The sequence below is a fragment of the Rana temporaria genome, chromosome 10 (genome assembly GCF_905171775.1).
Source record: "Rana temporaria chromosome 10, aRanTem1.1, whole genome shotgun sequence".
Lineage (NCBI taxonomy): Eukaryota > Metazoa > Chordata > Amphibia > Anura > Ranidae > Rana > Rana temporaria.
Window position 1 is genome coordinate 97,719,698 of NC_053498.1, and position 21,954 is coordinate 97,741,651.

At 42.9% G+C, this 21,954-nt stretch overlaps 1 protein-coding gene across 4 annotated transcripts in view; it reads right to left on the reverse strand.

Annotated features, from left to right (window-relative positions):
* LOC120915362 (myosin-binding protein C, fast-type-like) overlaps nucleotides 1-21,954 on the reverse strand; it is a 186,188-nt gene that overhangs the window by 137,644 nt on the left and 26,590 nt on the right. For 3 of the 4 annotated variants that reach the window (XM_040325788.1, XM_040325791.1, XM_040325790.1), the window contains exons 2-3: nucleotides 19,542-19,614; nucleotides 5,080-5,280 (exon numbers count right to left, since the gene is read on the reverse strand). In XM_040325788.1, coding sequence (XP_040181722.1) covers nucleotides 5,080-5,280; nucleotides 19,542-19,590 — 250 coding nt within the window. In that variant the 5' untranslated portion in view covers nucleotides 19,591-19,614. The remainder of the gene's footprint in view (nucleotides 1-5,079; nucleotides 5,281-19,541; nucleotides 19,615-21,954) is intronic. The other variant, XM_040325789.1, reaches the window with a different exon arrangement.

Below are 21,954 nucleotides of genomic sequence, written 5' to 3' on the forward strand. Positions count from 1 at the left end.
AACAGCTGCCAGTCAGTGCCCCCTCAATAAAGTCTCTCAGTGCCTACCACAGTGCCAATCAGTGCCCACCACAGTACCAATCAGAGCCCACCACAATGCCAATCAGTGCCCATTACAGTGCCAATCCGTGCTTAGCAATAACACCTGTCATTACCTCATCATCAGTGCTGTCCATCAGTGCCATCTATTAGTGTCTATCAGTGCTATCTGTCAGTGCCATTTATCAGTGCCATCTATCAGTGCCTCCTATCAGTGCCCATCAGTGCCCATTAGTGCCACCTATCAGTGCCCATCAATGCTGCCTATCAGTGCCCATCAGTGCCACCTGTCAGTGCCTATCAGTGCCACCTATCAGTGCCTATCAGTGCTGCATATCAGTGCCACCTATCTGTGCCCATCAGTGACTGCATATCAGTGTCGCCTATCAGTGCCCATCAATTCTACATATCAGTCCCTCCTATATCAGTCCCTCCTCATCAGTGCCCATCAGTGCCACCTTATCAGTGCCAACTCATCATTGACCATCGGTGCTGCCTCATCAGTGCCCATCAGTGCTGCCTCATTAGCACCTGTCAGTGAAGGAGAATTTTTTTTTGGACAGAAACTAAGAAAACCCCTTTTCCCCAAATTTTGGTATTTTTTAGTTTGTTTAGCAAAAAATTAAAACCACAGAGGTGATCAAATACCACCAAAAGAAAGCTCTATTTGTGGAAAGAAAATTATAAAAAATGTAGTTAGGGTACAGTGCTGCATGACCACGCAATTGTCATTCAAAGTGCAACAGCACTGAAAGCTGAAAATTGTCCTGGGCAGGAAGGGGCGGAAGTGCCCAGTATTGAACTGGTTAAAGGGTAAGAGTTGGTCAAGAAGGGAAAGGCAGGTGCATGTCATGTAAGAGTAAGGGCTGGTGGAGCAAGGAAAGTAGGGTGCATGTCACGTAAGGGGGAGGGGGGTGAAAGTCATGTAATGTGTTATGATATGACATTTAAAGGGAAAATGCTGGTAGAGAATGGAAGGGGGGGGGAGGTTTGCATGTCAGCATGTCATGTAAAGGGTAAGGAGGAAGCATTTCATGTAATGGGTCAGCATAATGCATGGTATTTAAAGGGCTAGTATTAGGGAAGGGATGATTTATTGTATGTAAATATTAAGGAGGATACATGTCATGTAAAAGTTGAATGCTGTTAGAGAAGGGAAAGAAGGATGCATGTCAGGTGATGGGTCAGGGGGATACATGGTATTTAAAGGGTAAGGGCGAGCGGTGTAGGGGAGGGATGATTCATTGCATTTAAAGGGGAAAGGGGATACATGTCATGTAAATTGAAAGGAGGATGCATGTCATGTAAAGGGAAAAAGCTGGTAAAGAATGGAAAGGAGGATGCATGCTATTTAATGAGGAAGTAGGATGCATGTCATGTACTGGGTCAGGAGGATGCATTGTATTTAAAGGGTAAATTCTAGTGGAGCAGGGAAGGAATGATTCAATGATTTAAATAAAGGGTAAGGAGGATGCATGTAATCTAAAATGAAATGACAATGCATGTCGTCTAAAGGGCAAAGGCTGGTAGAAAGGGGGAAGAAAGATGAATGTCATATAATGGGTCAGGAGGATGCATGGTATTTAAAGGGGTGGTGCAGCAGGGAAAGGGTTCTCCATTGTCTTTAATGGGCATGGAGAATGCATGACATCTAAAGAGTAAAAAGCTGGTGAAGCTGGGTACAAAGGATGCATTTTGTGTATAGGGAAACCAGGATGCATGACATTACAATGGAAAGTAAGATGGATGCAGTTTAATAGGGTAAGGACTGGTGGTGCAGGATGATAAGGATATTCCATTTACAGGGATAGAGAAGCTGGGTGAGGAGGACCCATGTCATGCACAGGAAAAGGAAGATGTACTATATTTAAAGGGTAAGGAGCTGATGGAGCAGAGTATGGAGGATATGCTGTGTGAAGGATAAGGAGCATAGCTGGAAAAGGCTGGAGGAGAAGGGTAAGGAGGATGAGCACCCTTCCACTGCTAATATAACATATATCAGAAATGAGAGGCCCCCAGTATATAAGGAATGCAGGGCAGCCTGTCACAGTAGCCTGCCTTTAATCCCAGGCAGATCATACAAAGGGAACAAGGTGTGATCAAGCATTACATCACAATCTCCAGCATTGTATCGCCCGCTCCTCCCTCCACCATCCCTTTTAGTTTCAAAGCCAGCACTCCGGCAACCAGGAAGGGCAGCATTATATGGGGCAGCATCGCTGCGGCCAAGGCTGGGGATGGGAGCCTGGTGTGGGCATGTCAGGGCACCTAAGCTTGTTTACTGACCTCTCCTCCTCAGGACTGTCAGCTGCGGGATCGGGACACAACTCAACATCCATGGCACTGCTGTGTCAGCTAATCCTGCATACCTGCTTCTGCCAGTGCCAGGGCGAGATTTCTCCCCATCGGCCCTTTGTTTTCCATGTTCGGTCTGTTCTTTTTGGGTGGCTGGGCCTATATGAGGGTAGGGGCCTGAAGCTGCAGCTTCAATAGCCCCTTCATTAATCTGGCCCTGAATATTGGAATGCAATAAATGACTATTTAATGCCAGACTTTCTTGGTTCCTAATTTTTATACCATTCACAGAAAGAGGGTGACGTTTTCAGGAAGAGCCAGAAAACTTGATGCTAGTGAGGGCAACGCAGGACACCTTCAGCAGGTGAGAGGGCCTGGAAGGGTGGATCTGAAGCAATAATATATGTTTGCATTACAGTCTGCCTCCTACTTGTTCTCTGGATTATTAGTGAGCATCACTGCTTTAAATCAGTTTTCACAGCTCCTTCTAAGCCCGTTCCCACCTGTCAGCTAGGAGTTACCCCTACAAGCCCAAACTCAGCTTTCAACACGTAGGGTGGGTCATTATAAATTTAGATTTCAGATAATTACGCTGCTTGAACTGAAAAATAATGTAATTCTTTCAGAAGGGTGTTTTTATAGATTTGCCTTTAAGGAAAAGCATGATATATCACTTGCCTCCCACCAAGGTAGCAATTGGGGATTGAATGGACGCTAAGCCTCAGTGCTGTGCCATGCCACGTGTGTCATTCATAGTGCAGTTCATAATAATATTGGGCAAAGTGCTATAATGTAGCATAGCCTGTGGCAGGCAATCAGAAATCAGTTTTCTGAGGCTGAGAAGAATAATGAAAATTAACTTGTGGTCTGTTAAGAATGGTAACTGAACTCCTTTGATATTTGCCCGATAATTACAGTGGAGCTCCAGTCACATTTTTATATTAGTTTGGAATAGGATATGGAATACTTAGAACCTCTGTTAGGTTTTTATTGTTGCCTGTACCTCCATTGAGAACGTTTTTTTTTTTTCCCTGACTCCATGCCCAAACAACACGTGAAGGAAAACTATAAAAAAAAATGCTCCAAAAATACAAAATATTGAAATGCCACAATGTGGATAACTTTGGTTTCCCAAGAAACCAGACATTTATTCCAAAATAGATTTACATATATTGGCATGCATTAACACAGTGGAAATAATCAATCACACATATCAGACAGACATAGGACACAGTATTATCTTACAACAGACAGAAGGTAAATAATCTAGTAGGCTAGCTCAGATAATTTGGTTTAAAAAGGTATATGTCTATCCACCACATGGGAAGCCTAAGTCTTTCCAGTACATCTGAAAGGTACGCATATATAATGCTGAAAAATCTGCTCAGAGAATGAGCACATCAGTTTATCAATTATATTAACACACCACGCCAGGGGTCTCCAAACTTTCTAAACAAAGGACCAGTTTATTGTCCTTTAGACTTTAGGAGGGCTGGATTGTGGCCAGCAGGAGTATAAATTATCCTGGCATCAGTGGGAGTAAACATCACCCTAGTTATAGGGGGAGGAGCAGTGCCCCATCCTTGGTAGTAATTGTGCCCCATTGTCTGTGTCAGTTGGCACAATAGTGTCTCATATCAGTGGGAGGAATAGTGCTCCAAGGGCCAGAAGTCAAGCAAAGGGCCGCATCTGGACACAGGGCCACAATTTGGAGACCAATGCACTACACTTTTTTGTTTGTATCATAAATGGCAGATCAGCAGCATGACCTTGTGTAGATTACATTTTTCTAAGATCAGGCCAACCTTCTCATCAAGCACAGAAAGACATGTATGTACAAATACATATAACAGTCACAAAACATTGACATAAGCACATACATTTAACAGTAACAAAACATTGACATAAGCAACAAATAAGACAAAGTACGTGCAAAAAACATACAATTCACAACCATACATTTAGATATAGAAACATATTTATTGACAGGTAACAAGAAAAAAAATACGGTGACAGTACAAAAGAACATTCAAATACTTTTTTGCTTTTTAAAAACGAATAAATAAATAAAAATAGAAACAAAATGTTATTTTGAACGTTTCATGCATTTCCAAAAAAAACAAACTATTGTTTGTGACTTTAAAGTGATTGTAAAGGCTCGTTTTTTTCTTTTTTTTTTTTAATAACAAACATGTTATACTTACCTCCTCTGTGCAGTTGGTTTTGCAGAGCAGCCTGGATTCTCCTCTTCTCGGGATCCTCTTTATTCCTCCTAGTTCCTCCATCCTTTGAGTGCCCCTCAGCCATTGGCTTGCCACAGGGGTCACCCAAGCTGAGTCAGATTTTCGTGTATCCATTCAGCCCTGACCTGGCCCCGCCCCCTCTCTCCCCTGATTGAATGACTAACGTTGATTGACAGCTGCGGGAGCCATTAGCACTGCTGCTCTGTCTCAGCTAATCAGGAGGAGTGTACAGGATGGTTGAGGGGTTCTGGACATCGCTGGAGAGAGAAGGAGCTCAGGTAGGTAATTGGCGGGTGCTGGGGGGGGGGGGGGGGGGTCTGCTACAAACAAAAAGGTTTTTTATCTTAATGCATAGAATGCATTAGGATAAAAATAAAACTCTGCCTTTACAACTCCTTTAAAGATTTTACTTGTCAACTCACAAAAAAAACAAAAATTCCAAGGCTACATTTTTGAAGATTATTTCACACACTAATTCAAGTAGATTTATTAGGTCTCCTCACCTTTTTCTTCATCCTTTGGGGTCTCTTCTGGAGTTGGTGTTACAGGTTCCTCTGGAGCTGGTGGAGCTTCAACTGGAGGTGGAGATACGGGAGACTGTTCAGGCTCTTTTGCAGGTTCTTCTGCAACAGCTTTTGGAGCTTCCTCTTCTTTTGCAGGGGCCTTTGCAGGCTTCTTTACAGGGCCAGCCCCCTTCTTACCTGCTGTATAAAAGATGGATAAATCTTGTTTATACAATAAAAACTGATGAATAGGTCATAAAGCAAGTTTAAAGAGTATTTTACTAACAGTATACGATCCCAGTAATATGATAAATTAGGTTGCACAATCTGAGGATTGTGCAGACACCTTTTATAATTCCATCAGGGAGCAGCAACAGAAATGATGGTGCTTGTGCCCAATTTATGTAGCTGTCAGAGACAGGTTCATGAATCTATCAGTGTCTGTACTGAGGTAGGAGGGTCCACACTGGACCCTCCTTCCTCAGTGTACTCATACCCCTACTATGGTACACTGTAAATTAAATATAAAGAGGACTCTGCCCACCCATAACAGAAAACCCCTCAGCCATATGCCTGGCCACTGTGCCTTTCACACTGACAGGCATATGGCTGAGGGGTTTTGTGTTATGGGTGGACAGAGTCCTCTTTATATTTTATTTACAGTGTACAATAGTAGGGGTATCCATAGCTGCTATTCAGTCCAAATCGGTTTTGAATCTGCCCACTGCTGTGCACAGTCATTCACAGGCCAGGTGGACCTGGTGGGGAACTAGCTTTGACCATTTTACAGGTGCAGCTGCCATAAATTTAAGTTGCCAGGTGGGCGAAGCCGGATGAAAAATACTGAGACTAGTTTCCGGTTTCAGGTCGGCTTTGCCTGTGACTAATGGTGCATGGCAATAGAAGGATTCCAAAGCCACTGCTGGACTGAATACTGGTATGGAATTTCGCCCACTGCCATCCTCTGTCAATTGCAGGCAAGGTGGACCTGATGGATAACTAGTTTTTCAGAGTTCCCCATCAGACTCTGCCCACTGTCAGTTTAGTGTGACTAATCTCTTTGTTTGCTAGGATGCAGGCGGCCTTCATCCTAGCAACCAATAAATTAAATATAAAACTCAGTCAAACAGTCAAACATTAATAACGTAATGAACACACAACAGTTAGAACCACTGTCAGGTTTTTAATACTGTCTGTGTCCCTTTTAAAAAGATTGACTCTTTCAAATTGTCCTAATCACAAATAAACACAAATATCATCAGATGACATCAAAGTAAATTAGTGTAAATCATAATTTCATAATCCATTGAGAGACACAGGAATTGTAGGCATTCTTAACGATCGGGTTATATTGCTGTCTCCAGGGGTGGGACAGTGGCAAAAAAATAAATAAAAATATCAAGCCAGTTTCCATATAAATCCACCGCCAACTGTCACAAACCATTTTTGCTAGTGACCCAGGATGTTGGGTGCATTTTCCTCAAAGTTCAACTATACAGCATTTTTATGTCAGCCTTTTCATTACATTTTTTCTTCAGTCAAGATACTTGGTACACTGTAGATATTTTTTATCTTCTGTGACTTCAATCAACACTTTAAAAAAGCTGTTTGACCTAGAGTGTACACAGCAGCTATCCAGATCAGCAGATCTTCAGTTACAGCTTCAGAGGCCAGACCCTGCTGAACTGGATGATTGTGGCTAGCCTGGAATATAACTTTTAGGCGCTGGACGCTGGACTCTGGGCACTTTCCAGACCTTTATGTACTGTGGTTAGTGGCTGCATGGTGCTCTTCAGGTCCAGAACTGTGGCAAAGCCTCTCTGGGACTCAGTCTCTAAAGACGTATGTAGTGAGTAAGGGCAGTCAGGCTGAAGCACAAGTGGCCACTGCCTTTTTCAGTAACTGTTAAGGCTAAGGGAACTGAGTATTGACATCAACTGCTAGGTAAACTGTTGCATGTGCACACTCCATGCTCTTATCCTTGCTATTTAGCAAGGATGAAACATAATTCTGCTGCTGCTCTTGCTTCCGAAGCTTAGGAACATCCAGTCTCCAGTCTCTTTCCACTTACAGCCAACAGCAATTTTACCAATTCCTGCCATCTACCGGTATATCAGCACCAGCTGATTGGGTTTGTGAGTATGTCAGGCCTTACCTTAGTTTAGGCTTTGTTGTTTACAGCTACATGAGGCAAAATTTATTTTCAAAGACACACAGAGGACAGTCTTGCTGCAACTGGTAAATACAACCCATGCTCTCCCTACTGTTTCCAGGGGCAGTTTCTTTGTATCTTTATAAAAAAAAAAACTCCTGCAACTTAGCTTTGAGACCCCTTTTCATATATGGTTATCAACTTCCCCTGTGTCCACTTAAATGTTTTTGTCACTCTGTGTATAATGGAGAAATCTTCTCTCAGTGGGTTTAGGTGCACTCTGGAGCCATCCAAGGCAGAGTCTAAATCCTACTGGACTTCAGTGTACCTGAAGTACTTTTACCATTTCTTATTCAGATTCAAGTCCTCACGGTCTATTCCTAAAACGACTATTTGTGTAAATTGTTTAGATCTGAAAGCAGTTGTTTCTAACATTGTACACTGCATTTTGGAGGATCAGCAACCAGTTCTGGGCCACAGCATCTTTTAGAGCTCTGAAGTCTCGTACACACGACCGAGGAACTCGACGGGCGAAACACATCGTTTTCCTCGTCGAGTTCCTTGTTAGGCTGTCGAGAAACTCGACAAGGCAAGTTTCTCCATTCCCGTCGAGGAAAAAGAAGACATGCTCTCTTTTTGGCTCAACGGGATCCTCGACAGTTTCCTCGTCGAAAAATGTACACACGACTGGTTTCCTCGGCAAAAAAAAAAATCCCAGCAAGTTCCTTGCTGTTTTTTGCCGAGAAACTCGGTCGCGTGTACGAGGCCTTCCAACAGTAAAGACCTTCTCAATGCATTTGGTAATAAAAACATTTTTCTATAAGGACCTGAAATAACCTATAGAAACATGGGTGCTTTCTGACAATGTAAAGATGCTTTTTCCCTTTGAACAATAATTTATTTCTAAGTGGACTCTGCCAATTGTAGACACTCCAGTCATACCTTGATAAACATACCACCAGACAGGATTATGGTATTTTTTACTTTAGGTATCTCACTCACAGCCAGTTGGGTTCCCTTACTTAGGTCTCAATTTTAATTAATTGGAGTGACTATCGGTACTCTGTTGGAGGTGACTTTGATTTGTGTATGCATGTCACTATGGATCAAATCAGATAATGCTGACTTCTCCATCACAAAACCTTGTGTACTGAAGCATTTGGAACAAATGTCTGGAGACCCACCCTTCAGCTGGGATAGCTTCTTACAAGCATCTAAGCTTGTGTCTCCCATAGGGTGAGGTCTATTCAAATGCGTAGGTACTTTGGCTGTGTGCCTAGGAAGTCAAGAATACATCCAGGAAACATCTGATTCACTTGACCCTAACTATATTTCCCTTAAGGACACTTAATTTTCTTTTGACATGACAATCTGATAGACCTGCATAACGATGTCCTCCCACTTTTGTAAGTTTTGACCTGTTTGTTTATCCTACTGGGTCATTTGGTAATGTACCTCCTTGTAATTTGGATCCTCATGCTGCGTACACACGATAGGTTAGTCTGATGAAAACGGTCTGATGGACCGGTTTCATCAGACCAAACCGATCGTGTGTGGGCCCCATCGGTTATTTATCCATAGGTTAATAAAATAGGAACTTGTTCTAAAATTATCTGATGGATAAAAAACCTATAGAAAAAAACGATCGTCTGTGGGTACGTCCATCGGTTAAAAATCCACGCATGCTCAGAATCAAGATGACGCATGCTTGGAAGCATTGAAATTCATTTTTTTCAGCACGTCGTTGTGTTTTACGCCACCGCGTTCTGACACAATAGTTTTTTTAACTGATGGTGTGTAGGCACGACTGATGATCAGTCAGCTTCATCGGATAACTAATGGAATAATCCATCGGACCGTTTTCATCAGACTAACCTATCGTGTGTACAGGGCATTAGGCTTTTCTTTGTAGCTTCCACCCTAGTTCCTTAAAGTGGAAGAAAAAGTTCTGTCACTAGCTCTTACCTATAGGTAAGCTTATAATAAGGCTTACCTATAGGTAGTGTACATATCTCCTAAACGAGCACTGTTTAGTAGATAATTACTGTACATGCAGCCAGCGAAATCACTGGCACATGCGCTCTAAAGGACAGCAACCTGTGCCATTCCTTCAGAGCCCTGTGCCGTAACCGACGTCTCCCACGCATTTGCCATCGCTCCGGCCAGTCACAGAGCCGCAGTACGGGAACCCGGAAGACAGACGGGTGAAGATGGGAGCGCCTGCAGCTCTGACATCTCAGCACTGGAAGAAATTCATTTTAACCACTTAATGACCCCTTCACGCCGATATACGTTGGCAGAATGGAACGGCTGGGCACATCAACATACCTGTACGTTGCCCTTTAAGCCCAGCCGTGGGGTCGTGTGCACGCGACCCGGTCCGAAGCTCCGTGACCGCGGCCACGGGACTTGCAGACCCGATCGCCGCTGGAGTCCCGCGATCAATCCCCGGAAATGAAGAACGGGGAGAGCTGTGTGTAAACACAGCTTCCCCGTTCTTCACTGTGGCGCCGTCATCGATCGTGTGTTCCCTTATATAGGGAATCACAATCAATGACGTCACACCTACAGCCACACCCCCCTACAGTTAGAAACACAGATGAGGTCATACATAACCCCATCAGCGCCCCCTGTGGTTAACTCCCAAACTGCAATTGTCATTTTCACAGTAAACAATGCGTTTTAAATGCATTTTTTGCTGTGAAAATGACAATGGTCCCAAAAATGTGTCAAAATTGGTCGAAGTGTCCGCCATAATGTCACAGTCACGAAAAAAATCACTGATCGCCGCCATTAGTAGTAAAAACATTTTTTTTATAAAAATGCAATAAAACTATCCCCTATTTTGTAAACGCTATAAATTTTGCGCAAACCAACCGATAAACGCTTATTTCGATTTTTTTAACCAAAAATAGGTAGAAGAATACGTATCGGCCTAAACTGAGGAAAACTATTTTTTTATATATTTTTGGGGGATATTTATTATAGCAAAAAGTAAAAAATATAGAATTTTTTTCAAAATTGTCGCTCTATTTTTGTTTATAGCGCAAAAAATAAAAACCGTAGAGGTGATCAAATACCACCAAAAGAAAGCTCTATTTGTCAGAAAAAAAGGACGCCAATTTTGTTTGGGAGCCATGTCGCACGACCGCGCAATTGTCAGTTAAAGCGACGCAGTGCCGAATCGCAAAAACTGGCCGGGTCCTTTAGCTGCCTAAAGGTCCGGGTCTTAAGTGGTTAAGGTAAGTTTAACATAAAGCACACTAGCACATTATAACATTACCTTGCAGGGTAAGAAAAAAACACCCTTCTGGTATTACAACACCCCACTGTATATTTTCTTAGGTTTATTTGGTTTTCATGTACCCTGGGTTCTCTGATTCCTACTCTCCTAATTGAACTCACACTCCTTCTCTCAGAGGAGTCTTTTCATATCACAGATAATTTCACCTCTTGCTGTACTTAAAGGGGTTGTAAAGGAAAACATTTTTTTTCATAATAAGCATCCTTTACCTGCAGACATTCCTCTTTTCACTTCCTCATTGTTCGTTTTTGCTCAGAAGTTGCTCTATTTCTTCTCTGTTCTGTTCACTTCCTGCTTGTCTGATTTTAATGACCACTGTGACGGGAGGGTTTACTGCGGTGGTCAGTAACCTGCTCACCCCCTCCTGGGAACTACATCTGTGTTAGAGACCTCAAGGAGGTGTGAATTACTGGGCGTGCCGCAATGCATACTGGGAAATGTAGTTCTTACATGAACGAACGATGCAAACCAGGAAGTGAATGAGAGAACAGAAACTAGAATGCTGGAGGTGATATAGATGAAGGAATTTAATAGGTATTTACTTGTTTTTTAACAGAATTATTACACTATTCTGTCTGTCTACCTTGCAGACATTAATTTTAGGCAAACATTTTTTTTCCTTTACAACTCCTTTAATTCTTCTCTGTCTTATCTTGGAAAGGGCCTGACTTCAGGATCCTCCGGGAATTGTAGACACTGCTAACAAAGGTGACCCTTATGTCCTTGCTAATGCCTTTTCTGGAATCAACATTGTAAACATACAAGAGACCTGAATGCTATTCTGGCCATGTGGAAATGGTCCCTTGCCCCATTCTAGCAGGATTGATATATCCTTTATATATCCTCTTACCTACTTCTTGAATCTGGAACAGACAGGTCCTAATTTATCAGGGCTCTCTCGGTTGGTGTTTTGATTTGACCTCTGCTGGATTTTTACTGGAGGATGCAAGATCTCCCCCCTCCAGAAAGATTTGAGAACTTCTCCTGCAATAGACAGGGTGATCTACTCCCTACACTGGACAGCGTTAGGTGTGTCATTCACGGGCACACTGCCTTTCCTAGAGTAAAGATATTGGGCTCCATTCACAGAATGAACTCACATGAGATATTTAGGTGTCAGGACACATTTTGACTAAATATCTCATGCAATCCTAAAAACTGTCAATACGCCAGACTGTTTATGCTGTATTTTCTGAAAAATACTGAAACCACTCGGTAAAGGACAGGCATTAACATGCATTCACAGAAGGAAATAAATATTTAATTCTACGAGGAAGTTAAGTAGTAGTCCAGGCATGTAGGGCCAAATTCTCAAAAGAGATACGCAGACTTAACTGCTGTTCAGCCTGCGTATCTCTGTGCCTAACTTTGGAAACGATTCTCAAAAGGCTTTTTCCAAAGTTAGGCAGAAAATCTGACATGTGTAAGACACTTACACGGTCAGATTTTAGGATGCAGTACCGCATCCGCCACTGGGGGCATTTCTCATTGAAATCCAGCTTTGCGTATGCAAATGAGGACTTAAGTAGATTTTCAAAGCATTTCAGCACTTTGATTTCTGCCTAAGTTCCGAATTTGCCGGCGCAAAATTAGGGCTGGTTTTACAATGTGGAAAGTTAGCCAAACCTTGTAAAGGCCCATTTCAGCGACGGCATTTGGTATGCATTCCTGAGGGAGAACTCCACGGCAATTTTGAAATTCAAAACCGGCATGGGTTCCCCCCCAGGAGCATACCAGGCCCTTAGGTCTGGTATGGGTTGTAAGGAGACCCCCCCACGCCGAAAAATTGACGTAGGGGGTCCCCCTACAATCCATACCAGACCCGTATCCAAAGCACGCTACCCGGCCGGCCAGGAATGGGAGTGGGGACGAGCGAGCGTCCCCCCCCCTCCTGAGCCGTGCCAGGCCACATGCCCTCAACATGGGGGGGTTGGGTGCTCTGGGGCAGGGGGGCGCACTGCGGGCCCCCCCACCCCAGAGCACCCTGTCCCCATGTTGATGAGGACAGGACCTCTTCCCGACAACCCTTGCCATTGGTTGTCGGGGTCTGCGGGCGGAGGCTTATCGGAATCTGGGAGTCCCCTTTAATAAGGGGGCCCCCAGATACCGGCCCCCCACCCTAAGTGAATGGATATGGGGTACATCGTACCCCTATCCATTCACCTGTAGGCAAAAAGTAAAATGTAGTAAACACACAACACAAGGCTTTTTAAAATATTTTATTATTCTGCTCCGGAGGCCCCCCCTGTCTTCGTTATTAGCTCAATTACCAGGGGGGGCTTCTTCTTCCACTCTCCGGGGGTCTTCCGCTCTCCGGGGGTCTTCCGCTCTCCGGGGGTCTTCTCCGGACTCCGGGGGGCTTCTTCCATCTTCTCCCCTCTTCCGCTGTTGACTCGGCGAACCCCGGTTCTTCTGCAGCTCTCCGGTGCCTTCTTCTTCAGCGCTGGCTGCCTGCTATGTTTGTGTGTTAGCTCGATTTCAAACAGGCAGCCGGCGCGGTCTTCTGTGGCGTCAGGGTCTTCTGGTCTTCTCCCCTCTTCCGATGTTGCCTCGTCGCCTGTTGTCGCTGTAATGATGGAAGCGCGCCTTGCATCACATTTATATAGGCATCACCGTCCCATCATGCTCCGGTAGGTACCCACGTGGTGGGTGCACGTGGGTAGGCACCCACCACGTGGGCATCTACCGGAGCATGATGGGACGGTGATGCCTATATAAATGTGATGCAAGGCGCGCTTCCATCATTACAGCGACAACAGGCGACGAGGCAACATCGGAAGAACAGAAGACCAGAAGAGAAGATGACGCCACAGAAGACCGCGCCGGCTGCCTGTTTGAAATCGAGCTAACACACAAACATAGCAGGCAGCCAGCGCTGAAGAAGAAGGCACCGGAGAGCTGCAGAAGAACCGGGGTTCGCCGAGTCAAGAGCGGAAGAGGGGAGAAGATGGAAGAAGCCCCCCGGAGTCCGGAGAAGACCCCCGGAGAGCGGAGAAGACCCCCGGAGAGCGGAGAAGACCCCCGGAGAGCGGAAGAAGAAGCCCCCCCTGGTAATTGAGCTAATAACGAAGACAGGGGGGGCCTCCGGAGCAGAATAATAAAATATTTTAAAAAGCCTTGTGTTGTGTGTTTACTACATTTTACTTTTTGCCTACAGGTGAATGGATAGGGGTACGATGTACCCCATATCCATTCACTTAGGGTGGGGGGCCGGTATCTGGGGGCCCCCTTATTAAAGGGGACTCCCAGATTCCGATAAGCCTCCGCCCGCAGACCCCGACAACCAATGGCAAGGGTTGTCGGGAAGAGGTCCTGTCCTCATCAACATGGGGACAGGGTGCTCTGGGGTGGGGGGGCCCGCAGTGCGCCCCCCTGCCCCAGAGCACCCAACCCCCCCATGTTGAGGGCATGCGGCCTGGCACGGCTCAGGAGGGGGGGGGACGCTCGCTCGTCCCCACTCCCTTCCTGGCCGGCCGGGTAGCGTGCTTTGGATACGGGTCTGGTATGGATTGTAGGGGGACCCCCTACGTCAAATTTTCGGCGTGGGGGGGTCTCCTTACAACCCATACCAGACCTAAGGGCCTGGTATGCTCCTGGGGGGGGAACCCATGCCGGTTTTTTCTTTGAAAATTGGCATGGAGTTCTCCCTCTCAGGAATGCATGCTGAGCGACGCTGTCATTTTTTTTTATAATTAATTGTTTTCCCGGCGCGTCTTTTTTTTTCACCCGTCGCAACTTTAGTGTCCCGTCGAAATTCTCAAAGCCGACCGGCGTTAATTACGTTCGCGCGCTGCACGTCGGGAAAATGACGTCACACGCATGCGCAGTACGGCCGGCGCGGGAGCGCGCCTCATTTAAATTTAAAACGCCCCCAGGAGAGGAGGACCGCCTTACGACGGCGGCACTTAAGTTACACAGCGTGTAATTTCTACCTAAGTGCTTTGACGATCAGGCACTTAGGTAGAAATTTTAAGTCAGTGTAACTTAACTGCTGAAATTTAAGTTACGCCGAGTTTTTGAGAATTTGGCCCGTAGTATTTGTGGAATGTGTACTGGCTGTTAAGGAGCAGGCGGCAGCCACGTCCTTAAAAACCGATCATTCCGACCGTGTGTAGGCCCCATTGGACTTTTTCTGTCGGTGTTTCGACAGCAAAAATTTGAGAGTTGGTTCTCAAATTTTCGGAAAAATTCTGATCGTCTGTATGCAATTCCGACGCACAAAAAAACATGCGTTCTCTGAATCAAGCAGAAGAGCCATACTGCCTATTGAACTTAATTTTTCTCAGCTCATCGTACGTGTTGTACGTCACTGCATTCTTGACAATCGGAATTTCAGACAACATTTGTGTGACCGTGTGTATGCGACACAGGTTTGAGCCAAAATTTCATTGGAAAAAAATCCACGGTTTTCTTGATGAAATTTCCGATTGTGTGTACGCGGCATTAGAACAGGAATAGAAAGAAAATCTTTCAATTTGGACACTTGTTCCCATGACATATGTCTAAGACATTAGAATGTTATCCTTTCACTTCTTGTTTATTCTACAGGACAGTAAATGAAGGGACATCTCACAGAGACAAAGATCACGAGATGACAAATAGAGATACTAGCAGTGATTTTAACCCCCCCTTACTCAAACCCTCTATACTGTAGTTTTTATAAAGGATCTCACTTGGTTTGCTTAATGGCAGGGGTCTCCAATCTGCAGCCCAAGGGTTCGGATGTGGCCCTTTGCTAGCCTTCTCCAACCCTATTCCCTCCAATGATATGAAGCACTATTCCTCCCACTGACACCAACAATGGGACACAATTTCTTCCACGGATACCAATGATGGGGTACTATTCCTCCTACAAATGAATACCATCCCTGAGGCCATGTTTATTCTCACTGACGCTGGGCTTGGGAAATTTTCTACCCTCACTGCCCACAATTCAGCCCCCTGATGTCTGGAGGACAGTAAATTGGCCCTTTGTTAGGAAAGTCTGGATACCCCTGCATTATGGGTACCTTTACTTTTCCCGTCTTTCCCGTCTTTCTTGGAAGCTTGAATTTATACATGAAGAGCAAATAGCCATTGTACAGTTGTACAAGTATATATTTAGACAATTGAAGTTTAAAGTTTGCAGGATCTCAGTGGACCTAATGCAATCTGAAAACTCAAAGGAACCATATACCGCCAATAAATCTCTCACCACAGTTTAACTTTTATTTTGTAACATCTGTGAGCGATAAAGAAGGAGGTCAAGGTCTTTCCTGATATTATGCCTGGCAAATATTATCCGTATTGGCACAGATTCCACCCCTGTACTTGTCCCTACAAGTATAGGGGTGGATCAAACCCTGATGAATCAGGTGTCTTTCACAACAAATTAAGACCAATTGGGATAAATGTTTGAGGAGATAATACCAACATGTAGAGGATAGAAGGAATAAGAATAATTCACAAAGCTATAACACAAACATAAAGAGCTTTATTTTAGTCACGTGACTGCAATTTTCAAATCTAATTTTCTCACTTGAAAATAACTGTACCTTTTATTAAAAGTAAGTATCTTTATTATAGTGTGATACTTTTTGTAAATTGTGCATACATAGGCAGTTGACCTGAATATTGAATTGCTCAAACAACTTTTATTTAGTACCATTATACATCTATGAAGCAAAGACTCACATAGGGGATGATTTATTAAAGTAGTATAGGTTGTTCACTTAGACAGTGGATTTTTACTTAGCTTTTTGTGCAAGCAAAAATGATATTTTCTTTTTAAATTTTTCCCACATCTGTTTGGGTATTCATTGCAAAGTGAATTTTCACCACATTTATTTAGCTGAGCTAATATTCCCTTGCAAAGTTTGCACACTCAACTCTTTTAATAAATCTACCCCGTTTGTTACTAAAGTATTTACCATAAGCCAGCATTGATTTAATGGCACTAAACTAATAGACTGTGATATATTGCATTTGAAGGGTATTATCATGCCTTCAATAAACCTGTCATGAGAGAAACATGTAGATTGCAAGCTGTGAAAATAATACTTAAACCACTGTGCCAGAACATATCGGTATATACAACATTTTGACTTTTTAGAAGCAGATTTGTTCCAGGTTAGTGGCTCAAAGGGCCAGATTCACAAATGAGATACGACGGCGTTTCTCCTGATACGCCGTCGTATCTCTGTTTCTATCTATGCGACTGATTCATAGAATCAGTTACGCATAGATATCCCTAAGATCCGACAGGTGTAATTGTTTTACACTGTCGGATCTTAGGATGCAGTACCGCGGCCGCCGCTGGGGGGAGTTCGCGTCGTAAACCAGCGTCGGGTATGCAAATTAGGAGTTACGGCGGATCCACGACGGTTTTTCGCGTTCGCTACGTCGCCGCTAGTCTAGTTTCCCGTCGCAAAGTTACACTTTTTTTTTGGTACCTTAACTTTAGTCAGCAAGTGTATTGCTGTCTAAAGTATGGCCGTCGTTCCCGCGTCGAAATTAAAAAATCAACGTCGTTTGCGTAAGCCGTCCGAGAATACGGAAGTATGCTACGCGCGTCGCCGTTCAAAACAATGATGCCACGCCGCGCAAAGCACGGCGGGAGTTAGGAAACGGAGCATGCGCAGTAGGTCCGGCGCGGGAGCGCGCCTAATTTAAATGGCACACGCCCATTTGAATTGGCCCGCCTTGTGCCGGAGGCCGCGGGCATAGTTTTCATCGCAAGTGCTTGGTGAATCAGGCACTTGCGATGAAAAATTGCGGCGGTGTAACGTATCTAGGATACGTTACGCCGCCGCGATTCTACGTGAATCTCGCCCAAAGTATTTAGCCAACTAGGTTCAGCATCATAGCCAGTCAATTAGCAACATATTTTTTTCTTCACATCTTTACTTGAAATCTTTTCTGGGGAGTTTAGCCAGAATTATGGAAAAACTCTACTTTAGCTTTAAAGATAATACATTACACATATTACTACACAAGCCATTTTGATTTTTTTTAGAGGTCTGCAAAGTACTTGAAATCATACTACAGGTATCTCCTGCAAATTTCTTTTCTTATTACAATATCAAGATTGACCTGGAGGTAATAGTTAAAGCGGATCTTGTACTAAAATGCAAGGCTTGCATGTGTGGCTGCCTTCGTCCCTGTTAACAAAACAGTGCAAAAAATATATATATATACCGGTATATTAAAAAAATACACACAAATGTATTGAAAGAAAATTTATTAAAAATACTCACCTTACTCCCAGATTCTGCCCGATTTCTGTTGCTTACTTCACCAGGCCTCACAAAGGGATCTTGGGAGAGCTCAGGATCCCAATTCTCACAAAAGGAAGATACAACATTGTACAGGAGAATGTTCTTGTGGGATTTGGGATCCTAAACTATCTGAAGATCCTGCAAGAAGACCCACTCACATCATATATGTCCTAGGTGAGCCTGCTGGAAGCCTGGGAGTAATGTAACTATTTTTTATTATCGTCTCCAAAAGTCGTTTTTATTTTATTTCCTCAATGCAGTGTTTTGGCAGCAGAGGGATGGTACATTGCATTTTGGTGCAAGATCAACTTTAAGGCAAATTCTTCTTGATAGTGTGACCAAGGTTTTGGCCAGGTTTAGATCAATGTCCACAGAACCAGAAAAAGTAAAATAAATAAATTACATTTTCACAAAGGTATATATAGTTCACCTGGAGGGAATTTCCTTCTCATCAATACTAAAGATTAAAGAAAAATACTTGTTTTGGCCAGTTAGAACGTAGTTTTCGTTTTTAAAATAAGAATTCTGGGCCAGATACACATAGCGAGTACGCCGGCGTATCTACTGATACGCCGGCTTACTTTCAAATTTCCCGCGTCGTATCTTTAGTTTGAATCCTCAAACCAAAATACGACGGCTTCTGGGTTCGATCCGACAGGCGTACGGCTTTGTACGCCTTTGGATCGTAGGTGCAATACTTCGGCGCCCGCTGGGTGGAGTTTGCGTCGTTTTCCGCGTCGGGTATGCAAATTTGCTTTTTCCGACGATCCATGAACGTACGCGCGGCCGTCGCATTTTCTTACATCGTCTCTAGTCGGCTTTTTCCCTCATATAGTTAAAGCTGCTATTTTGCGGCGTATAGATAGACTTGCCATGTTAAAGTATGGCCGTCGTTCCCGCGTCGAAATTAGAATTTTTTTTTTTGCGTCGTCCGTGAATAGGGATGGACGTAAGTCACGTCTAAGTTAAAAAAATGACGTCGTTGCGACGTCATTTCGCGCAAAGCACGGCGGTATATTTTGCATGCGCATGCGCAGTTCAATCGGCGCATGGGCGCGCTTCATTTAAATGAATCACGCCCCCTACCCGCCGATTTGAATTCCGCCACCAGAAATACACTACGCCGCCGTAACTTACGGCGCGAAATCTTCCTGGATTTGACTTAAAGCCAGGTAAGATACGGCGGCGTAGCGTATCTCTGATACGCTGCGCCTTTCCAATTCTATGTGGATCTGGCCCTCTGTGTCTACATTCTGAATTCCTGAATTGTAGTTAAAGCAAACAATTTAGGTACAGTGGTTCTAACTGGCACCTACCATTTCTGTATCTTGACTCCAGCATGCAATATTTCATTAACCAGTTAACCTCTGGACAAAATAAGGAACAGAGTTCCCTCTTTCATACTTTATAGACTGGTATAATGCAAATAGAAGATATTCACTGTTGGAAATTGAGCTTACACTATAAATAATGGACTTTGGTCAGTTGCTATGGGCATATCAGATGCTTTTTAATCCAATTTTCAATTACACAATACACACTAAAACATTTGGATATGTTTTGTTGCTGTTAACAATCCTTATGTGATACTGCATGATTTATACTGCTATAGTAATCACTATAAGACATTTAATGGAACAAGATGTAATCAGATTTATTCGGCATGCAAGACCTAGGTCTGAGAACATTGACTGGTGTCATTTTATATGGCTGTATATTAAGCCCATGTACGCTCAGCATGTTCCGCTACCTTGAACTTTCCGAGCCTCTGTTATTAGATAGGGAACCGGTGAGGACATACTGTCATATAGTCCAACAGATCTCTGGCAACGAAGGAGAGAAATTGTAAACAAATCTGTCAAGTGATAGATCAGCACGTCCAGATGAAAACAAGCTGCAAAAACGGTGTGACAGGAGCTCATGTGGCCAGACCTAGTGTGACTGCAGAACACAATTCATACTATTACTTTGACTCCCTTCCATTTGTCATTTATCTGCCCTGCGTGTTTTTTTTTACTTTTTTGGATAATTTGCAATTATCTAAAAATATATAATTTTCAGGGATAAGATCACAGGTTATTGTCTAATGCTCGCCAAAATTGCTTAACACACAACTGCCACTTTGGGACAAGTGACTTTGTGGCATATGATTTGTGAAATTACTTGCAGACCCAAATAAGACGCTGAAGTATGCCTCTACTCTCTAGTTACAAAACTGTCACACTGATGATAAGGTCTGTTTTTCCTGAGTTACATGTCACATTACAACTCATTGCATATTATGTAACATTATGCAAATGTGAATTAGTTTGTGAATGTGTTTTTGGCAGTAAAAAAGCTTGAACACAATCTAATACTTGCCCTACACAGGTCAATTTTTTTTAACAATTTTAACCAGCTTTGAGTTGCAATGGATTAAGGCACCCTAATACCCAGAGTTTAAATATTATACTGTATAATTGTATGGCAGGGTTGTTGCCTTGATCTGTTTGATGTTTCTCTGGTTGAAAACTGGTGGTTGAAATTGTTAGAAAACTGTATGTGTATATGACCAGAAAATAACTGTAAGCATCATTAAGAATGGTAGATATGAGCATGTCATAGCAATCAGTCTTGTTTCTACTTTCAGCAAGTTCAAAGGAGAAAATTCAAGCTGATTATTGTATGCAATGGGTTTCCATGTTCTGTTGCATTGTTAGGGGTCCATCAATATTAATACATGCCAAGTTGGTTTGTGTATGTTCATAATAAGATTTCCTCTAATGTTACATTTTTTTAGGTATACTGATGTTTAAATAAGCAAGGCAGGTTCAGGCAACTCATTAGTAGGGCATGTAGAGCTTCTAAACTGAAGGCTGATCACATGAAAAGCAATGGCAGTGGCCAATAAATCAAACTTTTGGCACACAAAAAGCAAACAATATGGATTTAGAAAACATATAGAGGTGGTACAGCAAGATTGCTTTGTGTTCTTCATGCAAATATAACAAACTAGTAAAAGTCTACTTTTTAATTTGGATAGAGTAGGGAACAGCTAGAACCTCTTTTGGGTTTTCATACATTTTTGAGATTTTACCTAATTTTCTTTCTCAGGTGATACCAGTAGCTGGGACAAAACATGAAATAACATTTCCCAATGAGGTCACAGCAACAGCAACAGCAATAAATCTGTAACCACTTTACTATAGCTGTATACATTTCTCCACACATCCTTTAGCAGGTGACACCATATGCCACAACAGATAGTAAGGATGAATTTCCCCAATGGGACACCAACAGAATTAAAAACCCATCAGGTTCTCACTCTTTCTCACCATACCTAAAAACAAATGGTAGACTTACACTTGTCAAAGTGTTTTAATACACAAAAGTGTAGTAATCAATAGCAGACAATCAAAACAAATCATTTATTGATTTAATGCTTGTAAGTAGAATTTGAAAAGTTGCTGTGGTACTGCACTCATCAATGAAACTTTTATTGCAATAATTAATTAGCCAAGAGTTTTAGGTCTTTGTAGTTTTGTATTTAACTTGACCTATTTATTATTTAAAGTGTGGTCCATCCAAAAGTTACAGTATATTTCTATCTTTATCACCATTTGGCTTCTTATATATCCTGGGATCTTCGTGGTAAGTTGTTCCTGCCTTTATTGGAGCTTTATGTGGACCCACCAACCTTTGGGTGCTCCCATTCCTCCTGCCATTATCTAAAAGTCCAGCAGGGAGAGTAAGACCCATTTACAATGACTGGTAGAAGCATGACAGACCTGGAAACTTAACTCCCAGTGAGATATAAGAAACCATTAATTTTGGATAGAGTGAGCCTTTAACACATGTAGGCAAGACAGAAATAATATTTAATCTTTACCTACCTTCCTGAATGCTCAGTAGGTATCTTGTGCTTAGTGGCAGTTAGAAAAGTAAGCCTGTAGATGCAGGTAACAGCTGAGAATATTCCACTTGTAGAATAATACACAAGATAGAAAACTCCAATGCATTTTTGTTGTAATAACATTATTACTGTTATTGTTCATTTTTTATTTTTTTTATTGTTATTACTTGTTATAGATTATCGTTTTACAAAAAGCTTGAAATTAACATATGATTAGATTATGCACATGCTGATTGCAGAAAATTCTAGTAGGGTTATTATTGCCATGCTG